Raw genomic sequence first — 20,818 nt, forward strand, 5'->3', positions numbered from 1 at the left:
CAGAGATGATACCTAAGATTAAGAATTTAATTTCCTAATACAAATGGAATAATTACATAAGTTACTACACATTTGTATCATAATTTCTACAATTTATAAACGAATGTATTTTTAAATTATGAAGTGTTTACAATTTCAATCACTGAAGTAAAATAAGTTCTCTCTTGCTATATTATAATCTGCTGATAGATAATGAAACTAATGGTTTGATACCATATTGGATGTATTTTTGGACAAATTTTGGATGACTTATAAGTAAATTAAATGTATTATTTCCGAAAGCTAACAATCATGTTTAAATTTTACTTTTTCATTAATAATACTTTATTAGATTTTTCTTCATTATGAGTATTTTTTAAATGTAAGGGATTAAAATTTGTTAGAACTGATTTCTAATCCAAAATGCCTTCTAAATTTGAAAATATGTTGTTTTCTCTGCTGTGATCCGCACAACTACAATTTTGTTTATATGTTTGTAAATGCTCCTAAAAGTGCTAAACAAAACGAAAAATAAAAGTGCAAAAATTTGGTTTAAAAGAACTATAACCTGCTGTTATAATGCCACTTGCAAAGTTACTTTTCTACAAATTTTTATTGACCAAGTTTTTGCAGTGTCATTCATGTATTTGTAAATTTCTCATTATTAAGACCAATAAAGCAGTAAAAATCCGCACCCGCTAAAATTGTCAACAAAATGTTCAAATTGTTATTTGTTGAAACAGATTAAGAGAAAGAAAAATATAACATTAACTTAATAATTGAGAAAAAAAGTTAGGGATGTTAGTACTATATCATTCATGTAAAACAAATAGTAGATGAAATTTTCTCTACTCAATTTCAATCTTCTGTAAAAACAATTAATTATACAATACAAATATTAATTACAAAGCAAATAAAAGTGCAGTTTATCAAAACAAATGAAATGAACTCTAAAGTAAGTACACAAAAAATAAAAATTTTGCTAATAAAGGATTATTTTCTGAGCTTAAAACTGTTCTAAGCGTCTTTTTCTACTTCTTGTAGTAATCAATCCTGGGATTGGTTTGCAGCAGTTGTCCTCTTCTATCATGTGCTAATCTCTTTGTTTCCGTGTACTTTTTACATAAAGCTAGACCTAGTAATGAACCCTGCAGTTCAGCTAATATTTCCAACAAACTGAGACCAATAACTTTTTAACAATTTTTGTCTCTTGCTTAATCTTTATATATTGTTTCTTACCTTAAGATATGATATAAACCAATTATTGGCTCTACAACTATTAAATTTATTTTCTTTAATTTTTATAAAAGTTCAGAATTCACACAGCCAAAAGCTTTACTTATATATTACTAGTTTATCACCTAATTACTTTAAATCTAACAAAAAAAAGGTTTGAAACTATTAGAACTTCTGAATCTCTTGTATTAAAAGACTGAAACTGGTTAATAATAACAAAAAAGTGGAAATAATTCCTTTGATGACCACTAATTATTCTGCTAAGTTTCATACTGCTGATTCAGTTACAAATGCTTATCATTTTTCATTGCTTCAGTTAGAATAATTTTTTAAATAACAATTTAGAAGGTATTATTGGGCACATATTATTATTTGGCCATATATATTTAAACATCTTAAACGAGTATGTAGAAAAAAAAAGCTCAAAAATGAATTTGCTTATAAATAAAAAAACAGCTTTTACATTCCTGGTAAAATAAAAAATATACGTGCCTGTAATGTTGAGTTGAGGTAACACGTATTTCCCATATTTATCATTCCAGACCCTATTGGTGAAGAACTTTGCCATCCCAATTGTACAGCTTCAGGAGGATAAAGAATACGCTTTGGGGTAGGTAATGTAACTTCAGATTTCACTTTTTTAGGACTACTGTCTTTAGAAGCTGATTCTTTAGGTCCATTTTTCACTTTCAAATCAACTTTACCATCACAAATATTTGCGTTAAGCACAATATATTTACTTTTAAGAGAATCCAGCATTGCACTCGAATAACTACCAGAAGGTTCATATTGTACTTCAGTTAGTAAGACACGCCTTGCAGATGCTACAATCTTATTATCCAGGTCATCATTTTTCAAAGTTGCGCACTTATTGCCAGCAAGAGACATGTGTAATGCAGTGCTTACAGGATCTCCACTAGATGCTGGCATTCTTCTTTCAACACACAACCCTCCGTTTCCACACATATAATACCCTATAAAAAAATTAAATTAAATAACATCACATAAGATAAAAGACTAATTGTGAATAAAACAAACATCTTGGTCATAGACATACTATAAACTAACTACTAAGCAATTACTATTTATAACAACGGATTTATATTAATATTTAATAAATTAAATAAAACATTTTAAAAAGAATATTATTCCAGTAATTTTGTTGCAACTTAATAAAACTACTTTATCAGAAACCCTAACTGATGCAGCAATTTGATAGGAGTATCAACAAAACCCAGTATTAAAATGAAAAGAAGAAATTACATAAAAAATAATTATCAGATAATTCTTGCATATTAAAATAGTTTAACATAAAAAAATAATTATCAGATAATTCTTACATATTAAAATAGTTTAAAACAAAAGGTTCTTACTCTTACCTCCATCCTTTACTCATATTTATTAGAAGAATAAAGTATACAGGCCAGTAATTTAATACATCAAAATAAAATAATTACAAATAAAGTTGCTTGTAATTTAGTGCTGCTTGATGTCAACCAGCAGCTTCTTCATTTAATGAAATGTGTTCAGAATATTTTCAAAAAAACATACAAGATACTTGTTTTTCAAGCTAATTAACACGATATGATAATAATAACAGAAACTTGAAAACAAAATTAGACATTATGACATCAGACATTATGAACTTTGTAGATAATGTACCAAAGTAAAATATACTAAAAGATATCAATATCAAGGTTATTTCAGGATTCAAGTGATACAAGAAACATCCGAGCAAGTCATTTAATTTGCATTTTAATTAACTAGCATATTTAATATGTCAGCTAGTAATTATTATTTAAAACATACCTGCATGTTGTTTTTAGAGCACAACTTATTTAAACAGCAAAGCTAAGACCAATAAATTTGCATTACTAAGTATTATATTACTTAAGTCCTTATCATCAAAACGCATGTTAACAAAATTCTCCGGTATTAAGTGACCATAGTATTAATTCAGCTTTTTTTTTTTAATTTTTAACAGACTTATTTGCACAACAAATTTTATTAATATCTAGAAATATTTTCAGTAATCACTATTTTTAGGACGGTCTTCACTCACCTGATCAATAAGTGATGTATTTTTCATCCACTAAACATTTGTTAAATATAACAACCAAAGATTGTATAAATTACACAGACTGTATATATTATTCTTGTACATAATTAATAAGCATGTACCATTTTTAATAAAGATCATTATTTGGTCCCCAGTATGAAACATGTACACCAACACTTAGAAAATTAAATACATTAACTTAATCTTGAATTTATATTTATAATTTAGTAAATAAATTTATATTTATAATTTAGTAAATATATTTATATTTAACGTGCAATTTTTTCTAAAAAGAAGTCACTAATTCTTAAAAAGTAACAACGTCCACCCCTACCCAACCAAACAACTGTTTTCATAGAACTCTACACAATACTTCAAAAAAAGAGCTTACAAAAAAGGGCCAGAATATACTTTTGTTTCAATTTTTAATAAATTACTCAACCATTTAAAAAAAAATTTCCCTCCAATTAATTTAAAACTCACAAATTTTCTTTAACATCAAAAATATTAATGTCAATGATGTTTTAAATAAAACTAATATTAAAAAACCCTGATCTATGTGCATCCTATTCAGTTTGTACATAAATATGCTCTCATATAATTTTCAATAACACCTTCTGAATTGTGAGTTATTTTGTAGAAAATTTTTAATTTGTTTATATTTAATGTATTTACCTTAAATTATTTCATTTATTTATAATTAAAATGTTCTTTCATCATATATATTTTTTACATTGTTTTTTATATTTATAATTTACCTTACAGCAATATTATATATATATATATATATATATATACATAATAAAATGTTTATTTAATTAATAATGAAATTTGTTCCAAGAAAATGAATGGAAAATATTTAAATCATAAAGGAATAACTCAGCAACTCAGTTACTTTATTTTAATAGAGACAACGGTAACAATATTTTGTAAACAGCAATTTATTGTTAACTGACCCAAGACTCAATACTGAAAACCAATGTTCCAACAGACAAAACCTTTTCATTAACCAACAATTGTATTATATCGAACATTAAATAATAATTTTTAATATTTTTTTTTTTATTAATACAATACACACTGATTATCATACAATAATAAAAGCTGCAAAAAAAAATCAGACCTAAAACGTAAAGACATAAGTTTATAACGATCTGAATAACCTACAATGTGATTAAAAAAGGTATAAGCCAAATTGTAAAAATTAAAATAGCAAAAAACAATTAAAATATATAAACCCAGAACTAAACTTATAATATATACAAATGACATATAATAAATAAACCAAAATAATAAACTGGAAGCATTTATTGAGGCCAAGGCACACAAGGAGGGGAGGAACAATAATAGCTATAATTATTAAAAAAAACCCTAATTATTTTTAATCGAGTTTGAAACCGTACCACATTGCACACAAATGACACTACTAAAAATAATTTAATAGTAGATGATTACATTAAGTGTTTCCACAATTAACATAAAGATTGCAAATAATGACACATCACGAGCTGAAATGTGACGAGATTAACAAGGAAACGGCATGCACCGAATCTGCTAACAAATTAACACACCTATTTGTTCTGAATAAAAAAGTTTTAATAAATATTAATAAGTAATATTAACCTGAATCCTAAAAAAATCGAATGAACTATATTATCTTTTAACGAATACCATGGCAGACACAATAACACAAATTAAACATCACCATTCCGGGTTCTGCACCGGTGAAAACTGAAAATGGAGATTAATTTAATGCCACCTTGATAGTAAAGAAGCGATAGCATTACGATTATAGAATAATGCTTGAATTTGGTAATAAATAATTTTTGAAAATAAATAACGTGATATTATAAAATAAAATTTTTATTTAATATTACTTAGGAAATTTTCTTATATAAAATTAAATAAAGCAATATATATATTTATATATATATTTTTTTGTAATCGACTGGATAATATCTAATTCCAGAAAGAACAAATTCGTTAATAATAGGCGCAATAAATTGAGAAATTTTAAATTTTTATAAAATGTTTTTGGGGGCTAAACTTTGTTTTCTTTTCAAAATCTTAATAACAATCAGCGTAAATTAAAAGAAAGTGGAGTAAATTACATTCTTCTAACGGAAAAATATTTAGTTATATTTTATTTTCCCCATTACTCTTAATGGGAGAATAAAATCACATTTCCTCTATAAATATAAAAAATGAATAAGTTTTTTTTTTTAAATTACATAAAAGGATTTGGAGGGTAGGATTTTAATTATTTATTTTTATGTTAAAAGGCATTAACAAAAATTGATATTGTAACCTAACGTTGGTAACAAAAACTTACAACAGTTATTATTTTGTTGTAAACGGACAAATCAAATTTATTAAAGACTGCAACTAAACACTCCATTATTCTTAGGCTAAACGATAAATTGAGCTAAAGAAATAAAATTAGAAATTTCCAGTTACATTGAATAAAGTTAATTAAATTAAATTTATATTCAGTACAAAAGATAGATTCAAAATGATATAACTAAGCACTACTTCAAAGTAAAAGTAGTAAGTGTCTTAAGGTCAAGTCATTTAAGTAAGACCATTAAAGAGCTAAGCAGTACTTGCTAATAATTCAGGTATTCACACAATACATTACAATAATAACGATGTTAGTAACACCTAAATACATTAATAATTACCCAAATTCATACATTATTTGTGTTTTTATAATTTTAGTCTTGAATATTTTATTAACCTTGTGGTGATGTGTAAAAAATACAGCAGTTTTTATTTTATTTAAAAAGCTATCTGTTTTCACAGAAATGGTTTAATCTTAACTATAATAGTGTTCAACCATTCTACTTCGTATAACACAATGCTGCTGCTATTATGTTCTTTCATCAGGGGATTCTAGGTTCAATCCTGGGTCAGAATGGCATTTTTTCAGATGTTATAAAAATTAATTTCATTATCTATCTATTGACAACTGTTAGAAGGTAGAGCTAAAATAATGGAAATAGAGGAGTTGATCACCGGTGAGATTTTTCTGCTTTGTCAATTATAGGCATTCAACACCTAATTGTTCCAAGGGAAGAGATTTTAGATATTTGTGTAAATAGATTTTATAGCTGTAACTTGCACCTGAAAGTAATTCATATTAAAAAAGTCACAACCTTTTTTATTACAAAATTAAGAATAAATTTTTTATTATATCATAAAAGTTGGAGTTACTGAATTATCTTTAAACACGACTGCCCACAAAAAGGAGTGTAATGTATTTAGGTTGTATGAATGTTTTTTCCACCATAGCAGCAGTGGCTGAACTGATTTAGATGTATGGTTCCGCATTGGAATCCTTATGTTACTAGGGGTGTCATAGGCTGTATGTTATATTATTGCTACATCTGAGCAACAGTAAAAATAGATATCATGTAATAAGTTTAAACACTTCAGTCATGTTTTTATTTCTCTAAGTAATTCTTATTTTGAATTACTTTATAATTGTTTTAAAGTTGAAAACATTTCTCAGATCTGTTCTCAATTTATGAGGAACATGAAAAAAGAAGAAACTATTGTTACTTTGTAATAATAATAATTATTATCAAGAGTAATATAATCAAATATTTCTGCAATATTTTGGAATAATATTCATTCATAAATTTTATGTTTTGTAGTAACAACAAAAAAAGATTTTTTTTTTAATTATCTACATTACCTACTTACCTTTCATTATTAAATATATATCCCCCTTTCAATCAATTATGTTAACTTACAACAAAAAATAAAATTTAATTTATTAAATTACAGTGTTCTAAAAATACAATATGCACCAAGCAGGTTAAGATAAAAATTATGAATCCAGGAAAACTACTACATCGTTAATATAGTAGATTCAAACAATAGAAAAACACAAGCACTGTAATTTAAATGATACAATCATAAAAAGCATAAAATTACAGACAAGAAAATGATGTATAGCTTACTGTTGATCATAAATGCTAGGAGCAATCTCCCTTCAAAATGACAACAGCAAACTCTTATGGCTAGAATTGATAATACTTGCATTAGTTAGAACATTTTACTTACCACTAACATGTTAAATTGTAATTTATTTGAATCTCTATTAGTACTGTCAATATTATTGCACATGCTCTAAGGACTATTGTGCTCTATGCATTTACACTTTCAAACTTTTATAAGTAATAACTACATATATTCATTAATAACTATTATATTACATATACTTATTAATGTAATATATTATATTATTGACAGTAACATAGAAACCGATAAGAGTTTCATGAAATTACAAAATAAATGGAATTATTAATGTAATATATTACATATATTCAGTAATAACTACTCCATTTATTTTGTAATTTCATGAAACTCTTATCGGTTTCTATGTTACTGTCAATGTAAATAACTACAAATTTTAAAAATATATTTATTTTAGGCTTGAAATCTCAAAAAATGTTTAACAAGACAAAGTACATATATTGTCAATTAAGTGAAACAAGCATACATCAGACAATCAAGAAACCTCTCGATAAAACCAGAGAATACGTAAGACAGCCTAAAAGTCAATATTCAGTGCAGATTCTATTTATAGTTTACTAACTGAAGCCTTTTTATATAAAGGACAAACTTATGAGCCAATAATTAATCTTGATGCCTTCGCACCGTTTGAGTACCTTCGCACAGCAATAAATTCTTCAACCACCTCATTAGGCAAACTTCTTTGTTAACCAAGCACTTTAGAATAAGTTAGTTGACTAGAATAAGTAGACTCATAAAATAACTCCCAAGATTACCATATCACTACAAGCTATTAGTTTGTAGAGATATTATTTTCAGTTATCAAGGAACACCGTATAAGACTACTAGAGTAGTAAATAAGGCAAGAATTGACACTTGATTTGTTTTACAAAAAATTCCATAACATTTATTTTGGTAAAAATACCTTTTTTTTTACCAGGCATGTGATAAATATGATACGATGAACAGTTAATTTGAAAGTTGAAATAAGTATATACGTACTAAGTACCCAAAATGAAATAAGTATAGCCCAGTAAAAGTTTGAAAATTATTTAAATTCCAATGGATCATAAATAAAATACAAATGTTATGCATAACATTCATTCATAACCTGTAAAATAAAGCAGATATTAATATAAAAGTTAAAAACGATTACTTTGTAAAAAATTAACTGATAAAATTGTGTATTGGATTGGAGCAAAGTGTTAATGCTTTTTTTTAAATCTAGTAGCATATTTCCAAAACCTGCTATTTTTAAAGAATATCAATTTATTCTTAAAAGTATTTTAGGAGGTAATTTCAATGGTGTGTTTTTTCCTAAATCAGCTATTTTCTATAGCTCAGCAAGTATTATTGACAGTCAAATTCCAAAACCTGCTATTTTACAAGGAGGGTATGGCTTACGATATAAGAATAGCCTGTATCTTAAAGGAGTTATACGTTTTATTATTCAAAATTCTTTTTTGAAAGATTTCTATTTACTGCATAAAACTTATTGTAATATTATTAATTTATACATTGTTTATATTAATTTTTCAAGATATATTAAGGTTGAACTGTATTATTTAAAAGGATGGAATACTAAACACCTGTAAAGGTTATAGGTTATGTTCTAGTTTGCATTAATTGTGGCGATTCCAATTTTATTTGACAAGGTAGTTTTTTATAGTAGCTTTAACAGTGTTCTAAGTTTTCTTTAAATTATCACACTTCAATGTAATTTTGTTTGAACACGGTCAGTTTGTTTTTTAGTTTTTTATTACAATGTAAAGTGACAGTTTAGACCGAGGAGTTTAGCGAGTACTCCTTGTGAGTAAAAAAAAAAGTTGAAAAGGGAAAGGGTTGAGAGCATGGTTGAAAAACAGTGGCAAAAAGTAAAATGAAATTAGAAAAACAAAAAATAAAGACTAGCAAGTATCATGTGTTCATAAACAAACACACTTTTGCAAAGTATGACATAGAAATGTTTCATAAGTATTGGGCTTTAAAAGATGGTTGTGAAAGAAAGGCAGTACATTCAAAGAAATATAAGTTTCTACCATTACTAAGTGTTCTAAGCCAGATCCAAAAAGGGTCTGTCCCTCGAGTACTACGTATCATTTTTATTTGCAAACAAACTGGTCCTGTTAAGATTTTACAAGGAATCTTTTCGTACTATTTTGAGTGAAATTCAAAATATATAAATTTTCTACCGTTGAGGTAGAACATGCAGCCAAACTTATACTGCAATATGATGGAAAACTAGGAGCAATAACAGAAGGTTTACACCTGAAAGAATCGATAAAAACTACATCAAGACATTCTGGTATTTAGTAAAGTGAATAAAAACCAGTATTTACTTTTACTTGCAGTTCTGTTAATAAACAACAACAAACCAAATACTTGACAAGTATTTTCTTTGCTTGTAAAACAGGGAAGTGAATAACCTTTACTTATCAATCGTTTACTTATAACTACACGCAATTACTGATTCCGGTCAGACTTTACTTAAAACAAGTGAATAAAATCCTAAGTTCGGAAGAGTATTCAAGTATTTACTGGTAGAATTTCAAGGTAGCTATTTAGTAACCTTATCAAACTTTCATTTAATTTTTTATACTTGGTATGGCTGACAACATTCATCAACTAAAAACTTACAAAGAAAGGCGAGCATTGAGTCGAAGAAGATACGAAGAACTAATTCCTTTTACAAAAGAATCAGTTGAATTTTTGACGAACACTTTTTTGGAAGAAAGTAATGAAAAGCGAGGAGGTGTTCTGTCATCGCAACAGAAGATGGAACTATTTTTGTGGCACTTATCAGACCCTGGATTTCAAAACAGTGTCAGTGAAGACTTCGGGATTCACCGTTCTACAGTATGCAAAACTTTCGATTACGTTCTGAACAAAATAAATGAAAAGGCATCTGACTGGATTCACTTTCCACAGAATGCTCACGAGTTAAATGAAGCCAAGAGAAAATGTTCTGGCTTTAAAATGCCGAGCGTAATACGTGCTGTGGATTGCACGCACTTAGAAATAAATAAACCAGCACGCTAAGGAGACTCTTACATAAACCGTAAGAAGTATCCCAGCATCAACGTTCAGGTAACATATGATTCCACTGAAAAAATCACAAGCGTTGATGCTTCTTGGCCGGGTAGCTTCCATGACAGTCGCATTTGGAGACGGAGCAGTGTTTGCCAAACCATGGCTAAATTTAATGGTACGGTATGCCTTTTGGGAGACAGTAGGAACGTTATTGCCCGGTGGTTAATAACACCTTTTAAACCAGCGGGAAACAGGCAGGAAGAAGTGTTCAATAAACAACATTCTAAAGAAAGAGTTATTGAACGCATTTTTGGTCAACTTAAGAAACGGTTCCCGATATTGGCGAATCTTGTTCGTGTAAAATTGGGAAAAATCCCGAAAGTATTTGTAGCATGTTCTGTTTTACACAATGTTGCGAAACATTTAAATGACGAATATTGTGAGTTAGAAGAAAATATCAATTATGAAAGAGAAGAGGATGAAAATGAAGAACTTGGAGAGGATGGAATTAAGTTCCATCCTACTACTACTTCTACTCCTACCCTCTGATCACAGAGACAGTGGACAGGCAAGAAGAAATGAAATCATGGCTTTGTTGGAAAATTGATTTGGAATAAACTCCTTATGATTTTTTATAATTTTACCATTTTTTTTATATTTATCATTTATTAAAAACTTTAATAAAATTTATTATTATAAATTTGTTACCCTTTTCCTTACCTCATTTTGTACATAAAAAATGTAATAAGTATAAATAACAGGAGAAAAATCAGTATAAGAGAAAAAACAAAATTAATCATTTATACTGGTGTGTGTGCCTGCATGTGCGCACGCGAATGAATGAGCATGTGTTAACAGACATACGCACGCGGCCCCCGCAAGTATAAATGGATTTTTAATATATTTTTTTTGGAAGCGATAGGTTTTTATTTTATTAAAGCTTACAAATACGAAAATAAATACATAATTGTTTTTTACAGAAATACAAAATAAGGATTACTTCAACAATATAGTATTGGCTGAGATAAAAATCTCTGTTCTCTTCATTAACTTCGCACCGTTCTGTTGATGATTGCAGCTGACGTAATTTAATTTTCTCTTGTTCCAGTTCTGTCTCCTCTGCCTTAATTTTTATTTCCTCTCTCTTCATCTGCATTCTTGCAAGTTTCAGCTGCTCACTGAGAACGAGTCGTTGAAGATCAGTGGTTGATAGATCGGCTGTTTCATCAGTCTCCTAATGTTGTCTCTTTTTTACGCTTTTCAAGCTATCCTGATTTTCGTCTGCGACTTGTTAGTAGGCTGAATTGGGGTATCTTCTTGAATACTATTTTCAATTCCTACATTGGTAGTTTCCGGTATCTGATGCAATACAGGATTTTCTTGAATTTCAAGGAGATTTGATTCCCATTTTAGTAATTTCACTGCCCTATTCCCACTTTTCATGTTATTGAATTTTTTTTTATTTTTTCTACTGTAATTGACTTCCCCGCACTTTTCTGATATTCCTTCTGAATTGTGTCCTATGCTTTTTCTTTGGCAACAATTCTTTTAGAACTCGTAGACCAGTCTAAAACAACGCTGTTGTCTTCAAGAATATTTACCAAATACTTTCTGACGCAGTGGCTCTAGTACTTCGAAATTAGTCTCTTCACTAGACATGATGATGTTTGCTAAAAGACTGGCATGCAAATGGTGCTGGATTGATTAAAACATGAGAAACATTTGATGCATTGACAAAAATGTCTGAACATGATATGAATCATATAAGTGTTTACTTGATAAGAGAATACTGGATAAGTAAAAGCAAAATGGAAAAACTACTCGCAAATACTCTGACAACTACAAATGTTTACTTATAAGTATTAGTAAAAGGTTTTTCACCTAGTCTTAAGGGTTTACTTTACTTGACCAGTATTTAATTTAAAGTAAAAAGCATAGTTTATTCACTTCACTGATTGAGAAAAGTCGCTATGAGAGATTAAAATCTCCCTCCCAGCTGAGTTAACAATTGGTGCGATGCACAAGGAATTTCTTAAAAAAGAAATAACCTAACTGAAGATGTTTGTAAATATTCAGTTTTTATATGATTTTGAGTTTTGGTACAATAAAAACAGATTGCAGTAAATGTTTTATAGAAAGAATTCTGTAAAAAGCTGAGTGATCAAGAAAATAAAAAATTAGTTGATTTCCTACGCTTTTCACAATATGAAAGCAAAAGATTTTTCTGCGAGTTGGATTTGTTAGAGAGGACTGTAACCATTAATTTCGATTTATTGCAAAATAAACGTTTGCTAATGACAAACATTGACCAACCTTTTCATGCTCACAAACTGTGTACTACTAAGTTTTTACCAATGGTTACAGAGTACAAAGGAGGTTGTAACGAGGTAATAACCTGTTTGAATCACTTTCAATGTTCTTAATGAGCAGCACATTTTAACAATGTAAGAAAAATTAGTTCTTTTTTAAATTTGTGTGTCAGGCAGAACAAGAGCTATTATGTCCTTGCTGCTATTACTATCACATTCAGTTATTAGCGCTAGTATATTTACAAACATGTTTTGCCACTTTATTGCTGAAAACCATGCGAATTCATTAACAAAACAACTTACAGAAATTTGTTCATATGTATAGAACTGTAGCTGCTAAGTACAAGTTTTACATCTGGAAGCATAGTTACCACTTCTGTATTATCTTTGATGAATTCTCTGCAAAGCAAGTATTACCTTTGTATATTCTAATAAAATCACTGAAGAAAAAATTAATTTTTAATACATCTTTAACGTGGCAAAAATTTGACCTACTAAATAAAATACTATATTTGTAGGTTCTATCTTTTGAGCGAATGGCAATTTATGATGCACAATTATTATTATCAGATCAGCGACTGCCCATAACACTTAACAAAATTAAACTAGATAATCCTTGAATAGATAAAAAAAGTTTATGATAAAAAATTCTAATAAGCATAAAAATTTCAGATGTTACAGTTTCTCTAAAACACAACTTTCTCATTTACTTTTTTAGTATTGGCCAGTGTAATTCTGTTACACTCCTATAAATCTCAGGTACAGTATTGTCAACAAATTTCTACATGCTCATCAGCCCAAATAATTTTTTTAAGTAATCCCTCACAATATATTGGCATCTTTCATTTGACCAAAGTTGTGAACAGATTCTATTATAAACCCACCGGGTTGGTCTAGTGGTGAACGCGTGTTCCCAAATCAGCTGATTTGGAAGCCGAGAGTTCCAGCGTTCAAGTCCTAGTAAAGTCAGTTATTTTTACACAGATTTGAATACTAGATCATGGATACCGGTGTTCTTTGGTGGTTGGGTTTCAATTAACCACACATCTCAGGAATGGTCAAACTAAGAATGTACAAGACTACACTTCATTTACACTCATACGTGTCATCCTCTGACGTATTATCTAAACGGTAGTTACCAGAGGCTAAACAGGAAGAGAAAGAGAGATTCTAATTATTAATAACTGGCAATTGCATTTTACTTCTCTGAATACATATAAAACTATAGTCAAGTTTCCTGAATTCAAATAGACTTGAATATCCTTGGATACTTTGTAATTACAAATACTCTAAGCAACTTCTCCAACCAAATATAAATCGTGATCTCTTATAAATAGACAAAGTTTGCATACTAATTTTTTCAAGTGATGTTACAACATGTTTTTCTGTCCAAAAGGTCCTTCTGGCAAAGAAATTTTAAATGCAACTGCAACCATCAACACATAATACTTTCATACAAATTTATATTTGTTTTTTATCACTACACTGGAAAATCCAAAGACCTCAAAAGTTAATCAAACTATCAATACAGTTCTAATCGGTAACATACTCATTTATTGAAGTTTTTGGTGACATTAATATTTTTTAATGAGTGCTAGTTTGTAAATCTTCTAGTTTCTCAAATTCTACCTGTCAATACAAAGGTATCTCGGCATAAGAAAATGGTGTAACATTGTTACCTAGTTGTGGTGTCATTTATGTTTTGAACACTGAAGAAAGGATTTTTATAGTAGAAGATTATTTAACAACTAATCTTCTGTTTTGCGCCAAGAAACTTTTCAATTCCAGTTCCCAGGTAAGAATGTTCGAAATAGATCTTCATAGTTTGATAGAAAAAATAAAGGGACTCATTCAGTTTAAAATCAAACATAGCTGGAAAAATTATAAAATATTAGGCAAGCTTTTTTAAACTCTCTTAACAAATCATACAAAAACTTTGAAAGGAATATCTCTGTAAAGTGCCTTTACATCTACTTTTTTCTGATCCAGAGGCTAAATATTGGATATGTATGAATGTAAATGGTTAGTCTTGTAGTCTCAGGTCAAGATGTGTGGTTAACTGAAACCCAACCACAAAGAACATCAGTATCCAAACCTGTATAAAAGTAGCAAACTGCCTTTACTAGGATTTGAACCTTAGAACTCCCAACTTTGAAATCAGCCAATTTGCAATGAACTCACCAACTCAGTGGGTCCTTCAGATCTACGTGGCAAATTAATTTCTAACCTAATCTGGATTCACCTATCACATGAATTACAGTTTATGCAGCTAGGCTCCACTACTGTCAATGGTTTAATCCAGTTAGGAAGAACATTAGTGTTTGATGATGTATTACAAATGAGGATTGGTTTCATTTCAGTGGTTAATAGTTTGATGATCACTACTGGAGCTCCAACAATCCTCGCACCATCCATTCACAACCTCTACACATACAGAAAATTTGTGTGTAATTTCTATACAAAGAATAATTGGCCCCATATTAGTTAACTCTTAATACAGACCTCTACCATGAAATTGTAAAAACTTAATTGCTGCAGGAACACATAGACAAGGTAACAATAAAAAGTGTGTAAAATCATTTATGATACATGAAGGCAATTTATAGAAGCAATAAAAACATTCTGTGGAAAATTACATCAATGATGTGTAAAGGTGATACAAGAAAAAGCAATTCTGATTTTTCAAGTGTTTTATCATTTTTCTTTTAAACAAGATTTTTATAATTTCCATGAATACATGTATAGGCGAGCCATTTATTGAACTTTTTAGTTGGGCACTGTAATCTCAAAAGCTAAACTGATAGAAAAAATCTTTGTCAATTAAAATTGACCCCTTCTCAAAAGTTCATAAGCTATATAATAATAAATCCTTAATTTTTCCCGCTTGATGGTAAAGATTGCGAGGTGGCAATTTCACATTTCCAAACCTTATTCTATAGCATCAGAAGCAAAATATAATTGTAACCCGTTTTGCTGTAATATTACGTATTACCATGCAGTCAGATTCTGCACTCTAACAACTGCAATTTGTATTTAAAAGGTCTATAGTACAGAATTACTACTATACAACGAACAAAATGTTTCTTATTCGTTTGCGTTTAACCCAAATCAGCAGTTCCATAGTTTGACTTTCATGGATATATTTTTCTATACAAGCACTTCAGCAATTTTCTACAGATTTTGAGTTCCGTGTTATTTTTATTTTAGTTTAGTTTTTTCTTTAGAAAAATGTGATAAGAATAACTGAAAAAATTACAGTTACGAGTAAACTGGCATAAGACTGTTAAAACAGTTTTTGATTTTATTTTAGAAATTACAAACTTTATTTTAAGTTTGTAATCTCTTTAGGAGGTAATAGTTTATTTTTTTAAATTTAAATTCAAAAGTGTAATTTTAAAATTCTCAAGTTTTAAATCTGATAAGTTCTCCTAACAAAACATTTATTTATTAAAAATGTTCTAAAACTTCGATAGTTATCTCCTGGCCACCCATCACTCCACCATCGCCTAGCAGGATTGACAGACATCCCCAAAGAAAATTCCAGACGTTGGCAAGAAAGTCAATCCTCAAGAAATGTATTGTACGTTACAAGAATAGAAAAAGGAAGGAATCATATAATTGGTGTCCAAATTGCGAGGCTGGTTTGAGCGTAGATCCTTGCTTTCAGATTTATCACACAAAAATATATTTTAAGGTGTAATTTTTTTAATGTATATATATTTTTAAAAAGTTATGCAATTATATTGAAATTTTTCTATTGGTTTCATGAATTCATGAAGTGAAATATAAGCAGTTGGTTTAAGAGCCCAATCGGCTGTCTATCAAACCCTAAAAATTAATACCGTTTATAAACTTTATTTTTCTTTATATAATTAAGATTATCTATCTTATAAGAAAAATAATGGAAGAGGTCTGGTTTAAGAAGATTTTGAGCCAGAGCTCTTTGGAACCTTACGCTCCAGGAAAATATGTTCCACCTGAAACATTTATATGAATAAATACTGGAACCACTCTTTTAAAAACAATGTTGTCAAGTAGATTCAGTTCCCTCTTGCCCTGTAAGAGCCTGCTAGCTCCCATTGGTTCAAAATAGCAACTTCAATATTCAATCCATTCACATTCTTTTCAGAGTACTGGGTGTTGTGTGAAAAAAATGATTTTCAGAACATCATTTTTTTCACCCATAAATTTTTAAGTTTCAGCAAATAAAAAATTTAAAAAAGAATTTTATTTTGAGATTAATTATTTTACATGATAAATTTTTCATTTTTAACTCTTTAATAAAAAAAACCGGCATTGTAAAACAATGATTCAAATTTTATCTCTTACTGTACAACATGAAGGTACATTAAAAGTTAATTTTTTCTTAAATTTATTCTGGGACAATATATTATTGATTCTTGAGTGACTAGTACACGATCATTGTCTGATAGAAACCATTATATACTTCTGTTGCTAATACATAATAAATGAAAGTTATCTTTAAGAAACCAAATATATAATCTAAACAGTTGAAAATGGATGAATTAATAAACTAATATGGTGCATCATTATATGATTGCGCACACAAAATTCAATTTATTTAACCTTAACAGTATTTATCCCAATATTTAGATGGGGAAAATTCATGTAACAAAAAAGTACCAATACTGAAAGGAATGAAGGATTGCACCGGTAAGAAAAAGGGTACTGAATTTAATAATCTATGGTGAGAAATTTCAATCCACAATAAAAAGAATTTACCATTTTCTTATTTATTTTGACGATATAAAAGTGTATATACATTAAGAGAAAACAAAAGAACTAGACACAAATAAGCCTACTAGAGACATATAACATATAATAATAAATATATCACATATTCCAGGTAAATCTGTCTTCACAGAAGAAATGATTTTCCAAGAGACCATCTATAAAGACAATTTGCAGCACAAGTTTTGAACGCATTACAGTATTTTAATTGTACCACAATCATTCAATTTGGTTGAAATATGAGATAAGTAACTAAATATACAAATAAAAAAGAATACCTTCACTATACAAGTATTTTTAATTAAAGATTAAGACTAAAAAAAAAAATCACAGTTCTATTTAACTGAAATTCATAGTTAAAAAATATGAAAACAAAAAAAAGTTTGCAAGATTTATCAACTTTTTCAATTGAAATTTTTACCAAAAATGTTAACATTACAACACTGAAAGTACCTCACATATAGATTTTCTTTTATGTTACAAATACATTTAAATAAGTTCTTTGGAAGTGATAGTTCATTAATAAAAATCTGGAATGATAAATTTTAATACTGACATAATAATATATGTTACATAAGGAATTTATTACTTGCAAACTTTTAACATACTTCTATTTAAACGCTTCAAAAATAAGGCTTTAAAAAATCATTTTCAAGCCTCTTCTGACCATTACTGTTAATACTGTTAAAATAAATGCATAAAAATTAGGACAGAAAATCCTTACAAAATGAAAACTTATACATGTATATTCCATTAAAAAGAGTAAAAATTCATTTAAAAGTAATTATATCCTTTTTTTAAAGCGTTTGAATATTTCTTAAAATATCAGTATACATAAATCCCTTAAAAATATGTATACATCTATATACTACAGAAATATTTTTTCCTCAATATGACGAAGATACTTTCAAGGTAACAAAATAAAACATTTGTTTGTTTTACACTTGAGATGTTAAAAATGATACTTTATTAGAACGTAATGGTTGTAATAATGAAGAGACTATTTAAGTGCTTCATAAAATAAAATCGGGTAGTTTTTGAAGTTTTTAACTGTAATCTGAAACAAAAAACAAACAATTGCAATAAATGATCAACAAAAACTGACAATAAAACATACACAGAGAAACATCAATTAACATCTCAAGGGTCAGTAAAAAAAAATTAATAAAGATTTTTCAAGGGTTAACTGATACTACCGACCCAGCATAAAATATGATTAACAGGCACAAACACCACCTTTGTTGAATGGATGATTATTCATTTAATACAGCACCCAATTTTTTTTTATTATAAATACATTTTCATAAACATTAATATAATAGTAGTTTACAATGCTATCTTAGTACTCACTTCAGAATACTTGCTTTTTATTCTAATAAATGAAGATATCCTGAACTTTGAAGAACCAAACTTTGTCCTAAATCAAATAGCTGTGAAACAATCTTAATCTATACTAAATCTAGCATCTATACTTAATCTATCAGATGCTGACTTTATAATTGCAAACTAGAAAAGTTTCAGGTAAATGCCGTGTGGTTACAATTCAAACAAATACCCAGAAACCTTATGATTTTACATGTACCTTACAAGTTACCAGTAAGTTTCCACAATCCAGAGATTTCCAAATTATTGGGTAGCTACCAAATCAATGTTTTTAACAACACACCCAGCCATACACATACATAGTAATCATAATAAACAATCTGTCTGACCTGAGAATACTAATAATAATAATAATGTACAGTAACACTTCCAAATTTAAGATACTGAACACCATATGCTGAAAGCTTTGTCAGGTAATGGCTCAATCAAAAAAAGGCCCCATGAAAGGTTTCCATCATAGATGACGTTATAATTCAGATAGTACTTAAAATTATTTAGTTTAAGAGAACATATAAACAAAACCTGTTAAACTGCCAATTGATAAGTTCGTGACCTTTAGCTTACAAACTAACTAGTTTTAAAGAAATATTACATCTCTTAATACCCTTGAAAAAAGTAACTAAATTAATAGACAGAATCAAAGCCTGTAAATTCGGTCACTTATTACTTTGTTATTATACTTACTTTGAAAACGCTGATGTTGAGATTTGCCACCATAAATTCTGTTTTCCTGGCCTCTACCATGCCATCTGCCTCCTCCTGCAAATATATTAAAACGCTATCTATTAAAATATTTCTTTCAGTAAATAATCTAATTATATATTTTTGACATCAATGCAGTTTAGCAGTTAATAGTTTTTCCTAATATCATTGCTAACACTACAGAACACATATTTTATTTCTTCCATATAAAAATCTATTCAAAATTTTGCACCTGCGCTTCTGTAATTTTTTTCAAGTACATGAAATAGGGATAATAGAATACAACTTAAGATGATGTTTAATCAATATTTATGAACATCCTACAGTTCATCAGAAATTATAAGAGCAATATAATGAAATTCAACAATGACTATAAGAAAGCTACCAACAATTCTGTACTTACTAATTAAGACTAGCTAAACATAATTGTCTACAAATTAATTTGCAGGCAAGAAATAAAACTGCAAAGAAATAAAAGTGGAGATTAAAATTCTCTATTGCTCTGTTGGATGAAGGGTCCAACCAAAGCTAGATGTATATTCCTCTGTATTTATTTAAGCAAATGGTGCAAATGAAAGATTTTTATGATTAATACATGAAATTTAATTAAAATATTTTAAAATGACATTGACCAACTTTACTTTTTTCATTTATGTAGTAATATACTTAAAATTTCTGATTTTAAAAAACTCATTCAAAAATTGATCAACTACATAATCAAAGAATAAAAAGTTAGTATAATTTCTCTCATGCGATCTTTTATTTTAAAATCATTTTATTAAAACAAAAAAATGATTAGTTCTTACATTATCATAAACCTCCTAAAAAGTTGAACTTGATCTGTAAGATTAACAAAATGACTGGTCTTAAGTAGCAATCGTACAATTATTTAACTGCATCAAATTTATTCATCACAAGCTTACCTCGTCCCCATCCACCACCACCACCTCCTGTTTTGCGTACCAATTCTTGCAATTTTGGGTTCACTTCTTGCTTTGCTTCCATTAATACATTAACCAGATCTCTGGCTTGTTTGCCATTACTAGGTGTGAAGAATGTATAAGCGGTTCCAGTCTGTTCAGACCGGCCAGTTCTTCCTATACGATGGATGTAATCTTCACTTGAATTTGGGTAATCAAAATTAATAACAAACTTTACATCTTCAACATCTAAAAAAACAAACCATTACACAATGTAATTTTTAAAAACATTGCAAATGTTAAAATCCTTAAATTTTCTTAAATATCGTGCAGCTACTATATCATTAATTTACTTATTTTGTATAGCTTTTAAGAAATTAATTCCTAAAAATGATCATATTTTTAAAAAATGCACTTGTTTCTTGTTA

General features: G+C 28.5%; 2 protein-coding genes across 3 annotated transcripts in view; both read right to left on the reverse strand.

The window, feature by feature from the left end:
• Nucleotides 1-5,023, reverse strand: part of scny (ubiquitin specific peptidase 36) — a 71,132-nt gene extending 66,109 nt beyond the window's left edge. For both annotated transcript variants that reach the window (XM_075368058.1, XM_075368056.1), the window contains exons 1-2: nt 4,898-5,023; nt 1,708-2,189 (exon numbers count right to left, since the gene is read on the reverse strand). In XM_075368058.1, the coding sequence (XP_075224173.1) occupies nt 1,708-2,181 (474 nt within the window). In that variant the 5' untranslated portion in view covers nt 2,182-2,189; nt 4,898-5,023. The remainder of the gene's footprint in view (nt 1-1,707; nt 2,190-4,897) is intronic.
• Nucleotides 5,024-17,366: 12,343 nt separating this feature from the next.
• LOC142326899 (uncharacterized) overlaps nt 17,367-20,818 on the reverse strand; it is a 64,985-nt gene continuing 61,533 nt past the window's right edge. Inside the window, exons 21-23 of the mRNA XM_075369631.1 lie at nt 20,394-20,639; nt 19,453-19,527; nt 17,367-18,442 (exon numbers count right to left, since the gene is read on the reverse strand). Of these exons, the coding sequence (XP_075225746.1) occupies nt 18,432-18,442; nt 19,453-19,527; nt 20,394-20,639 (332 nt within the window). The 3' untranslated portion in view covers nt 17,367-18,431. The remainder of the gene's footprint in view (nt 18,443-19,452; nt 19,528-20,393; nt 20,640-20,818) is intronic.

This window comes from Lycorma delicatula, chromosome 6 (assembly GCF_047948215.1).
Source record: "Lycorma delicatula isolate Av1 chromosome 6, ASM4794821v1, whole genome shotgun sequence".
NCBI classification, from domain to species: Eukaryota; Metazoa; Arthropoda; class Insecta; order Hemiptera; family Fulgoridae; genus Lycorma; species Lycorma delicatula.